General features: G+C 43.4%; 1 protein-coding gene across 11 annotated transcripts in view; it reads right to left on the reverse strand.

Annotated features, from left to right (window-relative positions):
* The window catches only part of TRAK1 (trafficking kinesin protein 1), a 709,911-nt gene that overhangs the window by 302,617 nt on the left and 391,135 nt on the right, over positions 1–16,159 (reverse strand). Inside the window, exon 1 of one of the 11 annotated variants that reach the window (XM_070727390.1) lies at positions 12,066–12,224. The exons of 9 other annotated variants lie outside the window; for them this stretch is intronic. In XM_070727390.1, the coding sequence (XP_070583491.1) occupies positions 12,066–12,168 (103 nt within the window). In that variant the 5' untranslated portion in view covers positions 12,169–12,224. Of the gene's footprint in view, positions 1–12,065; positions 12,309–16,159 lie in introns of those variants that run through there. One more of the 11 variants, XM_070727396.1, reaches the window with a different exon arrangement.

Below are 16,159 nucleotides of genomic sequence, written 5' to 3' on the forward strand. Positions count from 1 at the left end.
TTGTATCCAGAGTGAACGAGACTGCTGTTCCTGTCTGCCAAAAAGTTTTCCATTGTGGCCTGGTGTCCTTCTTGTCCTGGAAGCAACGTCTGCCTTCTCAGACCAAAGCTATTAACTGTACGCAGAGTGAGGGAGACTGCTATATCTGTCTGCCAAAATGTATTCCAGTGTGGCCTGGTGTCCTTCTTTTCCTGGGAGAAACACCTGCCTTCCAGGACCAAAGCTATTAACTGTATCCAGAGTGAGTGAGATGGCTGTTCCTGTCTGCCAAAAAGTTTTCCAATGTGGCCGGGTGTCCTTCTTGTCCTGGAAGGAACACCTGCATTCCAGGACCAAAGTGAGTGAGGCTGCTGTTCCTGTCTGCAAAAATGTTTTCCAGTGTGGCCTGGTGTTCTTCCTGTCCTGGAAGCCACACCTGCCTTCCAGGATGAAAGATATTAACTGTATCAAGAGTGAGGTAGACTGCTGTCCCAGTCTTCCAAAATTTTTTCCATTGTGTCCTGGTGTCCTTCTTGTCCTGGAAACAGCACCTGGCTTCCAGGACCAAAGGTATTAACTGTATCCAGAGTGGGCGAGATTGCTGTTCCTGTCTGCCAAAAAGTTTTCCTCTGTAGCCTGGTGTCCTTCTTGTCTTGGAAGCAATGGCTGCCTTCCAGGACGAAAGCTATTAACTGTATCCAGAGTGAACGAGACTGCTGTTCCAGTCTGCCAAAAAGTTTTCCATTGTGGCCTGGTGTCCTTCTTGTCCTGGAAGCAACGTCTGCCTTCTCAGACCAAAGCTATTAATTGTATCCAGAGTGAGGGAGACTGCCTGCAAAAAAGTTTTCCAATGTGGCCTGGTGTCCTTCTTGTCCTGGAAGCAACGTCTGCCTTCTCAGACCAAAGCTATTAATTATATCCAGAGTGATGGAGACTGCTGTTCCTATCTGCCAAAATGTTTTCCAGTGTGGCCTGGTGTCCTTCTTGTCCTGGAAGCAATGTCTGCCTTCTCAGACCAAAGCTATTAACTGTACCCAGAGTGAGGGAGACTGCTATATCTGTCTGCCAAAATGTATTCCAGTGTGGCCTGGTGTCCTTCTTTTCCTGGGAGAAACACCTGCCTTCCAGGACCAAAGCTATTAACTGTATCCAGAGTGAGTGAGATGGCTGTTCCTGTCTGCCAAAAAGTTTTCCAGTGTGGCCGGGTGTCTTTCTTGTCCTGGAAGGAACAACTGCATTCCAGGACCAAAGTGAGTGAGGCTGCTGTTCCTGTCTGCAAAAATGTTTTCCAGTGTGGCCCGGTGTTCTTCCTGTCCTGGAAGCCACACCTGCCTTCCAGGATGAAAGCTATTAACTATATCCAGAGTGATGGAGACTTCTGTTCCTATCTGCCAAAATGTTTTCCAGTGTGGCCTGGTGTCCTTCTTGTCCTGGAAGGAACGCCTGCCTTCCAGGACCAAAATGAGTGAGGCTGCTGTTCCTGTCTGCCAAAAGGTTTTCCAGAGTTGCCTGGTATTCTTCCTGTGCTGGAAGCCATGACTGCCTTCCGGAACCAAAACTATTAACTGTAACCAAAGTAAGCAAGACTGGTGTTCATGTCTGTCAAAATGTTTTCCAGTGTGGCGTGGTGTCCTTCTTGTCCTGGAAGCAACGCCAGCATTCCGGGACCAAAGCTAATAACTGTATCCAGAGTGAGGGAGTCTGCTTTTCCTGTCTGCCAAAAAGTTTTCCAGTGTGGCCTGGTGTCCTTCCTGTCCTGGTATCAACGCCTGCATTCCAGAACCAAAGCTATTAACTATCCAGAGTGAGGGAGTCTGTTGTTCCTGTCTGCCAAAAATTTTTCCAGTGTGCCCTGGTGTCCTTCTTGTCCTGGAAGCAATGCCTTCCTTCCAGGACTAAAGTTATTAACTGTATCCAGAGTGAGTGAGATTGCTGTTCCTGTCTGCCAAAAAGTTTTCCTCTGTGGCCTGGTGTCCTACTTGTCCCGGAAGTAACACCTGCCTTCCGGGATGAAAGCTATTAACTGTATCAAGAGTCAGCGAGACTGCTGTTCCTATCTGCCAAAAAGTTTTCCCGTGTGGCCTGGTCCTGGAAGCAATGGCTGCCTTCTGGGACCAAAGCTATTAACTGTACCCAGAGTGAGCGAGACTGCTGTCCCTATCTGTGAAAAAGGTTTCCACTTTGGCCTGGTGTCCTTTTTGTTCTGGAAGCAATGGCTGCCTTCCAGGACCAAAGCTATTAATTGTATCCAGAGTGTGTGAGACTGCTGTTTCTGTCTGCCAAAAAGTTTTCCTCTTTAGCCTGGTGTCCTTCTTGTCCTGGAAGCAATGGCTGCCTTCCAGGACGAAAGCTATTAACTGTATCCAGAGTGAACGAGACTGCTGTTCCTGTCTGCCAAAAAGTTTTCCATTGTGGCCTGGTGTCCTTCTTGTCCTGGAAGCAACGTCTGCCTTCTCAGACCAAAGCTATTAATTGTATCCAGAGTGAGGGAGACTGCCTGCAAAAAAGTTTTCCAATGTGGCCTGGTGTCCTTCCTGTCCTGGAAGCAACGCCTGCCTTCCAGGACCAAAGCTATTAACTATATCCAGAGTGATGGAGACTGCTGTTCCTATCTGCCAAAATGTTTTCCAGTGTGGCCTGGTGTCCTTCTTGTCCTGGAAGGAACGCCTGCCTTCCAGGACCAAAGTGAGTGAGGCTGCTGTTCCTGTCTGCCAAAAGGTTTTCCAGAGTTGCCTGGTATTCTTCCTGTCCTGGAAGCCATGACTGCCTTCCGGAACCAAAACTATTAACTGTAACCAAGGTAAGCGAGACTGGTGTTCATGTCTGTCAAAATGTTTTCCAGTGTGGCCTGGTGTCCTTCTTGTCCTGGAAGCAACGCCAGCATTCCGGGACCAAAGCTATTAACTGTACCCAGAGTGAGCGAGACTGCTGTTCCTATCTGTGAAAAAGGTTTCCAGTTTGGCCTGGTGTCCTTTTTGTTCTGGAAGCAATGGCTGCCTTCCAGGACCAAAGCTATTAATTGTATCCAGAGTGAGTGAGACTGCTGTTTCTGTCTGCCAAAAAGTTTTCCAGTGTGGCCATGTGTCCTTCTTGTCCTGGAAGCAATGCCTGCCCTCCAGGACCAGAGGTATTAAATGTATCCAGAGTTAGCGATCCTGCTGTTCCTGTTTGCCAAAAAGTTTTCCCGTGTGGCCTGGTGTCCATCTTGTCCTAGAAGCAAGGGATTCCTTCGGGGACCAAACCTATTAACTGTATCCAGACTGAGCGAGACTGCTGTTCCTGACTGCCAAAATGTTTTCCAGTGAGGCCTGGTGTCCTTCTTGTCCTGGAAGCAATGGCTGCCTTCCGGGACCAAAGCTATTAACTGTACCCAGAGTGAGCGAGACTGCTGTTCCCATCTGTGAAAAAGGTTTCCAGTTTGGCCTGGTGTCCTTTTTGTTCTGGAAGCAATGGCTGCCTTCCAGGACCAAAGCTATTAATTGTATCCAGAGTGAGTGAGACTGCTGTTTCTGTCTGCCAAAAAGTTTCCCAGTGTGGCCATGTGTCCTTCTTGTCCTGGAAGCAATGCCTGCCCTCCAGGACCAGAGGTATTAAATGTATCCAGAGTTAGCGATCCTGCTGTTCCTGTCTGCCAAAAAGTTTTCCTATGTGGCCTGGTGTTCTTCCTGTCCTGGAAGCAATGCCTGCCTTCCAGGACCAAAGCTATTAACTGTAACCAGAGTAAGCAAGACTGATGTTCCTGTCTGCCAAAAAGTTTTCCAGTGTGGCCTGGTGTCCTTCTTGTCCTGGGGGGGAAGCCAAGATCTATCTGTGTTAACCAAAACACTTTCCCTTTTTTATCTTTTTCTCTAAATATAACAGCAAGTTCAGATGCTTAGTGAAACCATTAACACAATACCAAATAATATGCATTAACATGTCATTGTATTTTTAAAAATATGTATGGAGCAGCTCCTGCTAACACTTCAAGTGAAAGGGGGAAATTACTTGCATATTTCTGTGTTCGTGCAGAATTCTGTTACTGTAGAAGGAATAGATCATTAACTTTCTTTCTGTGCATTTCCTTTTCCTCTCTATTAATTAATTAATTAATTATTTTTTTATTTGGACTTGTATGCCGCCCCTCTCTGAGGACTCAGTGCGGGTCATGGCAATCTAAATTAAAGCCCTGGGCCACTTTCTTTTAATTTCTTTCTGTGCATTTCCTTTTTTTCTATATAAAAAAAAGCCACTAGAGCTCTCTGTCAATTTATTTTTGGGTAAAACAATGGCCAATTTATCTCTGCATATCCTTCTTCTATCTAATCTGAAGCTTCTAGTGCTCTCTATAAATTTAATTTTGGGTCAAACATGGGTATGCTATTCTGGGAGTTGAAGTCCATTAATCAAGCTTTACCACCTTGTTTTGAGCACTGGGATATTGGTAGATTTCTCAGTGATAGACTTGTTGAACATTCCAATTGAATGGCAAAAGTACACTTAAAAATGATCAATCGAGCCATTCCAGTAATTAAAAAGTGCAATGGCTAACATCTTGTAAGCCGCCCAGACTCTCAGGAGAATCGCGGCATAAAAATCAAATAAATAAATAAATAAAAAGAAAAAGGGGTGGACGGTCAGTTTTGTCTCACTACTGATCTCTGGCACTCGTACTTTTGTGTCCACCCCTGGGTCACTTTCTTTCAATTTCTTTCTGTGCATTTCCTTTTTTTCTCTATTAAAAAAAGCCACTAGAGCTCTATCCATTTATTGTTGGGTAAAACAAGGGCCAATTCCTATCTTTGGATCTCCTTCTTCTATCTAATCTGAAGCCTCTAGTGCTCTGAAATTTTGGGTCAAACACGAGGCCACTTCCTATATCTGTGATTTTAATGTTTTTCTGTCTAATGCAAATGCTCTACTGCTGTCTGGGCATTTAAGTTTTACAGGGCATTTTTTTTCTCTAATTCCTGGTCCACCTGAAAGCCAGACCTTCTTCTGTTGCTTGGACCAGTGTCACTGCAGGCCTTCAAACATGAAGAAAGCCGCGAAAAAGGGACATGGCCGTGCTGGTGGTGGTGGAGCTGGTGCTGCAGGGCCAGGTAGAGGGTGTGTAACATCTGCGCCTCCTACCCCTTCCTCTGGTGCAAGCAGGCACCTGGGTTTGATGCAAGAAGTTGGAGATGACATGGCATGCAGCGCTACCTTTTCCTTGTTATTGCCTTCTACACACTCCACCACATCTGCGTGTTCAGTTTCCAAGGCATCACCCCCCTCCAAAGCAGCAAGGCCCTATCACCCAGAAGCAGTGGAGTCTTTAATGCTGTTCGCTGACACTTGCAACTGGGATGTCATGGGCCGTCCACCTGCCCAATCCGCAGTTGCAGACCTTGGGCTTCTGGATAGCCAGGAGCTTCTGCCAGAGAAAGTGGAGGTGTCCATAGTATCATCGGGGAAGACCACGATAGATGATGATGAGACCCAGATCCCCGCTCCTCCAGCTTATTTAAATGTTGAGTCTGAGAGGGAGGCTAGCAGGGAGGAGTCAGTGGAAGAAAGTGATGAGATGCTAGATCCCACGTGGACCAAAGGCCGGCAGAGTTCAGAGGAGGAAGAGGCTGTGGTAGTCCCACAGCCCCAGGCAGCCATCAGGGCAGCCAGCAGAAGCGGAGGGAGAAGGCTTCAAACCCTCAGCGCTCAGTCTGCTGATACTACTGCCCACCATGTCCAGAAGCCGAGCACGCCACATGTGTCACAAAGAATCTCACCAGCATGGCATTTTTTCAAGCAGTTAACAGAAGACAAGAAAAAGGTCATTTGCAAGCTCTACCACCAGTCCCTGAAGCGAGGGAGAGGTCTTAATAATCTCAGCACCAGCTGCATGACCAGGCACGTGAATACAAAACATGACTTTCGGTGAAAACAATACCTTAAAAGTATTCAAACGCCTGGGTCTTCCTCTTCTGCTGTGGCTGCCTCGGCCCTCCTGCCAATACCTCCCCAACAACAAGGCCACCAGCAGCAGCATCGGCACCAGCACCACCACCACCACCGCCAATCATGTCTACACCATCAGAGGGAAGCATTCAAAAACTTAGTCTATTTATTTATTTATTATTTATTTATTAGATTTGTATGCCGCCCCTCTCTGTAGACTCGGGGCGGCTAACAACAATAATGAAACAACATGTAACAAATCTAATATTTAAAATAATTTTAAAAACCCTTATTTAAAAAACCAAACATCCACACAAACATACCATGCATAAATTGTATAGGCCTAGGGGGAAGGGAATATCTCAGTTCCCCCATGCCTGACGACAAAGGTGGGTTTTAAGGAGCTTACCAAAGGCGAGGAGGGTGGGGGCAATTCTGATCTCTGGGGGGAGTTAGTTCCAGAGGGTCGGGTCACCACATTGTTTAGGGACCTGGAGAAGGCCAACTCTGTGGGACCTAACTGGTCACTGGGATTCGTGTGGTGGAAGGCAGTCCCGGAGATATTCTGGTCCGATGCCATGTAGGTCATAACCAACACTTTGAATTGTGACCGGAAACTGATCGGCAACCAATGCAGACTACAGAGTGTTGGAGTATCATGGGCATATTTAGGGAAGAACAAGGGAGCTCCCTGGTACAGAGCTGGAAGGGATCAGGTCTGATAGCTCAACTGCTAATTCTCTGCCTTACAAGGCAGAGTCCACCAGATCAAATCCCAGTAAGGAAGGGTGTGGCTAGCTGATGAGGCCAGATCAAGGCCGAAATGGGACCATCCTAGTCTCCCTTAATTTTAAAATTCTAGCTAATTTTTTTTTGGACACATACAGAATATAGTTGTCGGCTATAAATAAATTAACTGCCTTGAAATGGTCCTGGGTTGGGCCTAGAGGCAAAAAGGAGCTGTGACGTTCCTTCAATATACCAGGGTGATCCGACATAATCTATCTATCTATCTATCTATCTATCTATCTATCTATCTATCTATCTATCTATCTATCTATCTATATTTGTTTTTGTAGATTTTTACATATACCTGTACCTGTACTTTATGGGAGAGTGGCTGGATGGAAGTCTCTTCTCAGTGCAAAACATATGAAAGCCTGCTTGGAGTTTAAAAAAAGCATTTGAAGGACTCTCAACTGTGAAGAACAAACTCTAAGTGAGCTTTCATGTGTTTTGCACTGAGGAAGTTGCACTGACTAGAGGCTTACATCCAGGCATTCTCCCATAAAGCCCAGATCGGTGAATAACTGCAGCAATGATTGTCCTTCTGGAACTCTGTCTCATCTCTACACAGGATCTCTGGAGCTCAGAGTGACCATTGGGTTCTCTTGGTCATTTATCTTACTAAGGCCCTTCTCCTGATTGTTCACTTTGATCAGGCAAACAGCTTTTGGAAGAGTCCTGCTTGTACCAATTTTTTTCCATTTGAGAATTATGGAGGCCAATGTGCATTTAGGAACCTTCAGTGCAGCAGAAATTTTATTGTAGCCTTCCTCAGATCTGTGCCTGGCAATAATCCTGTCTCTGAGTTCATGCCCAATCAATTTAATTTACCACAGGTTGACTCCATTTAAGGTACAGAAACATTTCAGCAATGACTAAGACAAATGGGAAACACTAGAGCTAAATTTCACGTTACTGCAAAAGGTCTAAATATTTATGTCAAGGCAATATTTCAGTTTTTTCTTTTTAATAAATTTATAGAGCTTTCTTAAATTCTGTTTTCACTTTGTCATTAGGGAGTACTGAATGTAGATTAATGAGAAAAAAGAATGAATTTTAACAATTGTGGAATCAAGTTGCAGCACAACAAAATTGAAGGACTAGGGAAGATGATAGAAGTGTTCCATTATTTGTATGTTTGTTTGTTTGTTTATTTATTTATTCTTCTATGCTGCCCAGTCCCAAAGGGACTGCCGCTCAGACACTATAAGCCCCACTGATGGGTACGCCTTGTCGTGGTAGTGGGGCTTGTGTCCTTCAATGAAGCTGAGAGCTGTGCCGGTGATAGTGTAAACTACTGGTAGGTTTAATCTTGCCGGAGTGGTCAAAGCAGAGGAGCCAGACTAAACGTACCTGACCCATTTAAACTAATGGAGAGACAAAACAAAAAGAAGTCCATACTGGCTTGGTTATCGCCCAGAATAAAAAGAACCGCAGTGGCTGCTGTGGAACCTGGACAGCCATCGACAAATGAGCTATAGGAAAACAAACAAAGCTTACAAATCAAAAAGTGGCAGAAATTTTCAATGTCAGAGAATCGCACAATCATGAAGTGTTATTACAACTCGAAGCCTGAAAAACATAGATATCAAAGACGAATGTACCAATTATGGAAACAAGAATATGCAGACTCAAAAATAATGGAACTTTGACTGGCCGATCAGCGACGACTCATAATCAGGAACCAAATGAAGAAATACAGAAAATTTGCAAAATAGAAACAACAAAATCTGATCTGGCACCAGTAGAAGATCCAATAAGATCTGGAGTCACTGCACAACTGGAACCTGATGAAAACTTGGAAAGACAGCAAGAAGCTGCAGATGAGACATGACACTATGACTCAAAGGCAGCAAGAACTTAAGGACCAAATACTTGCTCATGCGGGGTCCAATGCAAAGAGACTGCCAGCCTTAAAAAACATAAGCAAGAAACGACTTGTCCCACTGATGGAAGATATTAACTCTGCACTTGCAACTGTTAATGTAACTTCAATTGAAGAATTGAATCAGCTTGCCTACAGTACAGCTGTGATAGTAACTGAAGAACTAAGGTTACTGCAACAGAAACCAATCGGAAAACCAACTGGAAAACCAAAATGGAAAATCCGACTAGAACTGAAAATCAAAAGCTTGAGATCAGATGCAAGTAACTTGAAGAACATTAAGGAGCAGAAATTGAACAATCAGAAGATCAAAGACTATCTGACAAAAAATACTGGCTTAGTACAAGAAAGATCGAGGAAGCTCTGGAAATTGTAAAGCAGCAGATAACAGCAACAGCCAGGAAAATTGAGCGATATGAAGCTAGGATCACCCAGTACAGGCAGAATCAAGCATTTCAATCCAACCAGAGGCAGTTCGACCAGAACCTGCATCAGCAAACAGATAAGAAAATTCAAAAGCCAGAGGTGAAAATAACAACAAGGTTCTGGAAAGATCTCTGGGAGGTCAAAAAGGACTATAACAGGACTGCTGGGTGGATAAAGGAGTTTGAGAAAGAATTCTCAGGGAGCAATATGCAGTAGCTGGAGATAACACCTGAAATGATTACAGAAAGAGTGAAGAGGGTAAAGAACTAGACATCCCCTGGCACTGATCAGGTGTATGGTTTTTGGCTGAAATACCTGACCAGCCTGGATGCAAAAATGGCCAGATTGTTCAACAAAATGCTGCAGAGAGGAAATATCAGTAAATGGCTTACAACTGGCAGAACATATTTAATGCAGAAAGGCGCAGCGAAAGAAGCCATAACAGGAAACCACAGGCCAATAACATGTTTACTGACCATGCTCAAACTGCTGACAGGTATCAGAGCTGACAGAATTCAGGACTACCTAGAAGAAAATGACATCATGCCAGTGGAGCAAAAGGGCAATAAAAGACGAAGTAGCGGTACGAAAGACCAGCTCCTAATTGATAAAATGATTTTGGAGAACTGTAAGAACAGGAAAACAAAACTATACATGACCTGGATTGACTACAAAAAAGCCTTTGACTCATTGCCACACAGCTGGATCATAAAATGCCTGGAAGTCATTGGAGTCAATGAAAACATCAGGAAATTCATAAAAAGGCAATGAAATATTGGAAGACTGAGCTTTTTGTTGGGAATGAAAGCTATGGACTGATCAAGATCAGACGGGGCATCTTCCAGGGGGACTCTTTGTTCCCATTGCTCTTCATCATTGCTATAATCCCGCTATCACTCATCCTACAGAAAACAAACTTAGGCTACCAAACTGCTAGGAATTCACCAAAAATTTCACACCTGCTGTATATGAATGACCTGAAGTTATATGGAAAATCAGAAACTGAGATACAGTCATTAACCAACACTATGCGAATCTTCAGCAATGACATCGGCATGGAGTTTGGCTTGGATAAATGTGTCACAGTGGCATTGAAAAAGGGGGAAATCACTGAAAGTGAGGGCATTGAAATGCCAAATGGTCAAACCATCAAGTGCCACCAGCCAGAAGCCTACAGATACTTGGGCATCTTGCAACTGGATAATATCAAGCATGGCCATGTGAAAACTGTGATCAACAAAGAGTACATCCAGAGGACCAGAAAAATTTTGAAGAGCAAACTGAATGGTGGCAACACTATCAAGGCTATAAATACTTGAGCCATACCTGTCATTAGATACACAGCTGGCATAATGAACTGGACTCAAGCAGAGCTGGACAACCTGGACAGGAAAACCAGAAAATTAATGACGATCCATCATGCACTACACCCCCGCAGTGACGTTGACAGGCTGCATTTGCCAAGGGAAATAGGCGGCAGAGGACTTTTGCAAGTGAAGCAGACAGTGGAAGAAGAGAAGCATGCATTAGCTGACTATGTGAAGGAGAGCAAAGAGTCAGCGTTGATGGAGGTCAACAATAGGAAGCTTCTCAAGGTGAAACAAACTAAGAGGCAGTACAGAAAAACTGTAACTCAATGTCGTATGGAAAGTTGGCAGAACAAAGCATGGCATGGCCAGTTCTTGGAGAAGATTGAAGGCAAAGTGGTCATGGCTTACAAGTGGAATACTGAAAAAGGAGACAGAAGGACTAATACTGGCGGCACAAAAACAGGCCATTAGAACAAATGCTGTCAAAGCCAGAATTGAAAAATCAACAGACGATCCAAAGTGCAGACTCTGTAAAGAAACAGATGAAACAATCAATAACATACTCAGCTGCTGCAAAAAGATCGCACAGACTGACTACAAGCATAGACATGATGCTGTGGGACAGATGATCCACTGGAACTTGTGCCGGAACTACCATTTACCAGTGGCAAAGAACTGGTGGGATCATAAGCCCAAAAAAAGTGGTCGAAAATGAGCAAGCAAAACTACTGTGGGACTTCTGACTTCAGACTGACCAAATTCTGAAGCTTAACATACCAGACATCCTGATTGTGGAGAAAAAGAAAGTATGGATTATCGACATCGCAATCCCAGGGGACAGCAGAATTGAGGAGAAGCAGCTAGAGAAATTAGTGAAATACGAAGCTTTGAAAATCGAGCTGCAACGACTCTGGCATAAGTCAGTGAAAATGATCCCAGTGGTACTTGGCACACTGGGCACAGTGCCAAGGATCTCAGTGGACATTTGAAAACCATCGGAATTGACAAAATCTCCATCTGTCAATTGCAAAAGGCCACTTTACTGGGATCGGCAAACATAATTCGGCACTACATCACGCAGTCCTACGTGCTTGGGAAGTGCCCAACTGGTGATGAAATACGAAATCCAGCATAGTGATCTCGTTTGCTGTGTTGTATTGACATAATAATAATAACAACAACAACAAAAACAACAACAACAACAACATTGCTATGGGAATATTATTGAGTGTGTCATATTTTTCTTATATCTTGCTGGCAAGCAACAAAAACAAAATGATGACTAATATCATTGTGTATTCTAAGAATATAAGTTCTATCTCATTTTGCATATAAGTTCTATTTCATTTTGCATCATCTTAAGGGAAAAATAATCTTCTGTTATGTTTCTATAACCCCTTATTTCTATTCTCCAAACCACTGTTGGCTGCTGCTACCGGTACACCCAAGCCAGGCCAAACTGGTAACATCTCAAGAAACTATAAAAAATATGGCAGCTGGTTTGGTCCTTTTTGAGATTTTTTCTATTAACACTAAACATACAGTATATATGACATTAATCCTGTGTTGCAAGAGAAGAAAACAGCATTTCACTGACAGAATGAACTTTTAAAAATAAATACGAAATAAAGAAACCTGAAAATGTTATTCAAAATTACTATGCAAAAGCATTAAAGCCTTAACCCCAATCTTTCCGTAGTGTGTTACTACCACACAACAGATTTTTATACATTCTTATGAAAACAATAGACAAGGAAAAATACCTTCTTCCAAGAAATCAAAGTTCTCATAACTTCTGGGTTTACATTCAGTGTTACAACTGGATTCAAAGCTTTCATCTTCATACATGGATTCTTTCAGTGACATTGCTAAAAATCATCATTAAGTAAGATCTTCTAACATAATGCTCGAAAACAGTTAAACATTCCAATATCTGCAGTACAAATTAAATGAGATTTGAATACAAAATAAATCAATCTTCTTCTTTAACATTCTTCAACTAGTATAGCTGGGTAACCTGTATGTTATGATAATCTATGAAAGGTGGGGCAAAATACAGAACTAGACTTTATCCATACAATATAAATAGCACTGAATTATAAACTTCTTCCTTTGGATGTTTTTCATAATAAAATTGAATGCTTAAAATTTTTGTCCCTTTAAGGCATATTTTATTTAAATTTAAATTTTAAATAGTTATACAGTAATACCTCATGATACGAACTTAATTGGTGCAAGGAGGAGGTTCGTAAGCCGAAAGGTTCGTAAGACGAAACATTGTTTCCCATAGGAAACAATGTAAAGTCAATTAATCCGTGCAACCAAAAAAACCCCCGCAAAAAAAACGGCTTTCGGCGACTGCTGGGAAGCCACGCGGCTGTTTTAAAAGGTGACAGCCGGCCTGGGGGGCTTTCCAGCACCCCCCCGAACCCAGGTTCGGGGGGTGCTGGGAAGCCCCCCAGGCCAGCTGCGACCTTTTAAAACAGCCGCGCGGCTTCCCAGCTGTCTCCAACGCCGAACGCGGAAGTTCGGCTTTGGCGTTCGGCTTTGGCGTTCGGCTTTCGGCGACTGCTGGGAAGCCGCACGGCTGTTTTAAAAGGTGACAGCCAGCCTGGGGGGCTTTCCAGCACCCCCCCGAACCCGGGTTCGGGGTTCGGGGGGGTGCTGGGAAGCCCCCCAGGCTGGCTGCGACCTTTTAAAACAGCCGTGCGGCTTCCCAGCTGTCTCCAATGCCGAACGCGGAAGTTCGGCTTTGGCGTTCGGCTTCAGGAGACAGCTGGGAAGCGGCGCGGCCGTTTTAAAAGGTCGCAGCTGGCCTGGGGGGCTTCCCAGCACCCCCCGAACCCCGAACCCGGGTTCGGGGGGGGTGCTGGGAAGCCCCCCAGGCCGGCTGCGACCTTTTAAAACGGCCGCGCCACTTCCCAGCTGTCTCCTGAAGCCAAACGCTAAAGCCGAACTTCCGCGTTCGGCTTCGGGAGACAGCTGGGAAGCGGCGCGGCCGTTTTAAAAGGTGACAGCCGGGCTGGGGGGCTTCCCAGCAACCTCCCGAACCGAACCCGGTGTTCAGAAAAATTTTGCCTCTTCTTACGAACTTTGTTCGAGTTACGAACCGGCGTTCGGGAGGCTTCTGGGAAGCCCCGCCGCCCGGCTGTCACCTTTTAAAACAGCCGCGCGGCTTCCCAGCAGTCTCCGAACGCCGGTTCATAACTCGGAAAAAGTTCATAAGAAGAGGCAAAATTTTTCTGAACCCCGGGTTCGTATCACGAGTTGTTCGTAAGACGAGGGGTTCGTATCTTGAGGTACCACTGTAGTTCCCACTAGTTGAAAATGGTAGCTTCCTATGGGTTTCATAGCAACTATATCAGTAAGTAAACATAGGTACAAAGAATGCTACACCTTGAACTGAGGCAGTGAAATTATTTTTGCAATCTATTGAGTAATCTTGATCGTACTGGTTGCTCAGGCATAGAAACAACTGGAACCAGGAAAATGTAAAATTTAGGAATTAAGTTGTGAATAAATCTGAAATTGAGAAATTTGGGTTTACTCATAGTTGAAAAGATTGATTATGAACATTTGCTTTAAATATTCAATCTAGGAATCCAGCAATAAAGTAATGTACTCTTTCTACCTTAACACTTTACCTTACCACTTTTTTCCACTATATGTTCCCATTGAAAATTCAAACTAGGATTTATCAGTACCCCATTTTAAAAACCATAGGATTAATGTCTATTATAAACATGTTTGAGATTTTTAAAATTACAGATACTGTCAGCCAGAATCTGCCAAGAAAAAAAATCAGGACAGCAAAGGCCCAATACATACAAAATCTTGCAACAAAGGTCAAACACAACAAAAAAAAAGTTTCTACCAACACATAAACAAGGAAAAAAATCAAGAAAACAGTCAGTCCACTAAAAAGAGAAGACAGCAAAGAAGTAAAAGACAACAGAGATAAAGCAGAACTACTCAACATATTCTTTGCATCTATCTTCATGTAAAAAGAAACTGCAAACCAACAAACCAGTAACACAGCTGCAAAAAAGAGAACTGAAATAAAACTCAACATAAACAAAAACACAGTAAGAGACCACCTGTCGGAACTTAATGAGTACAAATCACCAGGTCTAGATGGACTACACCCCAGAGCCCTAAAGGAATTAGCAGATGTCATCCCAGAGCCACTGTACCACATCTTCCAAAAATCCTGGATCGCAGGAGAACTACCAGAAGATTGGAAACGAGCTGACATGATCTCCATCTACAAAAAAAGGCAAAACCCCCCAGACCCAGGTAACAACAGACCAACTGGCTTAACATCCATACCTGGGAAAATACTAGGAAAAAATAATCAAGAAGCAGATCTGCCACCACTTAAAAACAAACAAGATAATAACCAATAGCCAACACAGGTTTGTCAGGAACAAATCTTGCCAAACCAATCTAATTTCATTCTTCAACACTGTGACCAAATCAATAGACCAGTGAAATGCAGTATACTTAGTATATCTGGACTTCAGTAAAACATTCACCAAAGTGGACCTCAACCTACTTGTCACGCCGAAAGCCATGCCACAGTAGTACAATATTAGAGGAATTGGGAGGGGATGTTGAATGAAAGGGAAGTTACTAGCCATAAGAAATTCCTTTCTTAGAGTCCAAGGTCATCTTTTGTTCTGCATCAACTGAAGAAAGAGGAAGTTGGTGGAATCTCTGCAGTTGGACTGGTTCTCGTGATGAACTTGTGGGTGTGGGATGAACCTTAAACTGGGTGGGGTACTGGAAGGAAGTTAGTATCAGAATGGCAATAGCATGAACAACATGCCTCTGATAATAAATCAAACCTTATGTGAGAGAATTGGACTGGAATCCGATTTGTTTCTCCAATACTAACTTCCAATAGAATAAAACAAATAGGATACTAACTTCCGATACTAATTTCCAATAGAATAAAACAAAACACATACGAGTTGGTACTTTTAAACCCTTCTACACACACCCATGGGTACACATAGGCTTGGTCATGTAATTTTCATGGAACTGTTTAATTAACCTATCAGCCTTGATCTCCCGACTTTTAACCCAGGTAATACAGTGGGAAACCTACCCCTTCCAATGAATCAAGTAATGTAATTTACCCCATAAAATATGGGAATCTAAAATCTTTTTCACTTCATTGTAGGTTTCCCTCTGTATTACTACAGGGGGAAGGGGAGATGATGTACATGGCCTAATGTTGGACCCTTTAAAAAATATATATTTTTATTGATTTTTAACAATTTTAATATACACACAACATAAAACAGTGTATAGTGAAAAGTGCCCACACACATACCCCACCACCAAATCGGGGGTGTTTCTTATATAAACCATTTTAACCCAAGAGCTATAGAGTGATTCCAATTTATTCCTTGTAGGTTGGTCTCGGATTCTACCCGTCATATTGTCTTACCTTGTCCCACCGTCCCATCAGTTGTCTCAAGTCAGTTTCATTATCCAAATTTATCCTTTTGTCCATAATTTCAAATTGAATATGGTCCACCATGTACCTATACCAATTTTGCATTGTCCATTTTGTCACATCCTTCCAACCCAAAACTATTACCGCCTGAGTGCTTTCTATCGCTGCTTGTTTTATTTCTCTAAATTCTCCCATCACATTACTTTTAACTAATACTGCCATTTCCTTAGTAACTGTCCATTGTGTAATTAACATTCTATTAATGTCCTCTTGCATTTTTTGCCAAAATTCCTGCACTATCGGGCATTCGTCAACTAAACAATGTCGGTTGGCGGGCCCCAGGGGGAGAGCCTTCTCTGTGGCGGCACCGACTCTCTGGAACCAACTCCCCCC

Source organism: Erythrolamprus reginae, chromosome Z (assembly GCF_031021105.1).
Source record: "Erythrolamprus reginae isolate rEryReg1 chromosome Z, rEryReg1.hap1, whole genome shotgun sequence".
Taxonomy (NCBI): Eukaryota; Metazoa; Chordata; class Lepidosauria; order Squamata; family Dipsadidae; genus Erythrolamprus; species Erythrolamprus reginae.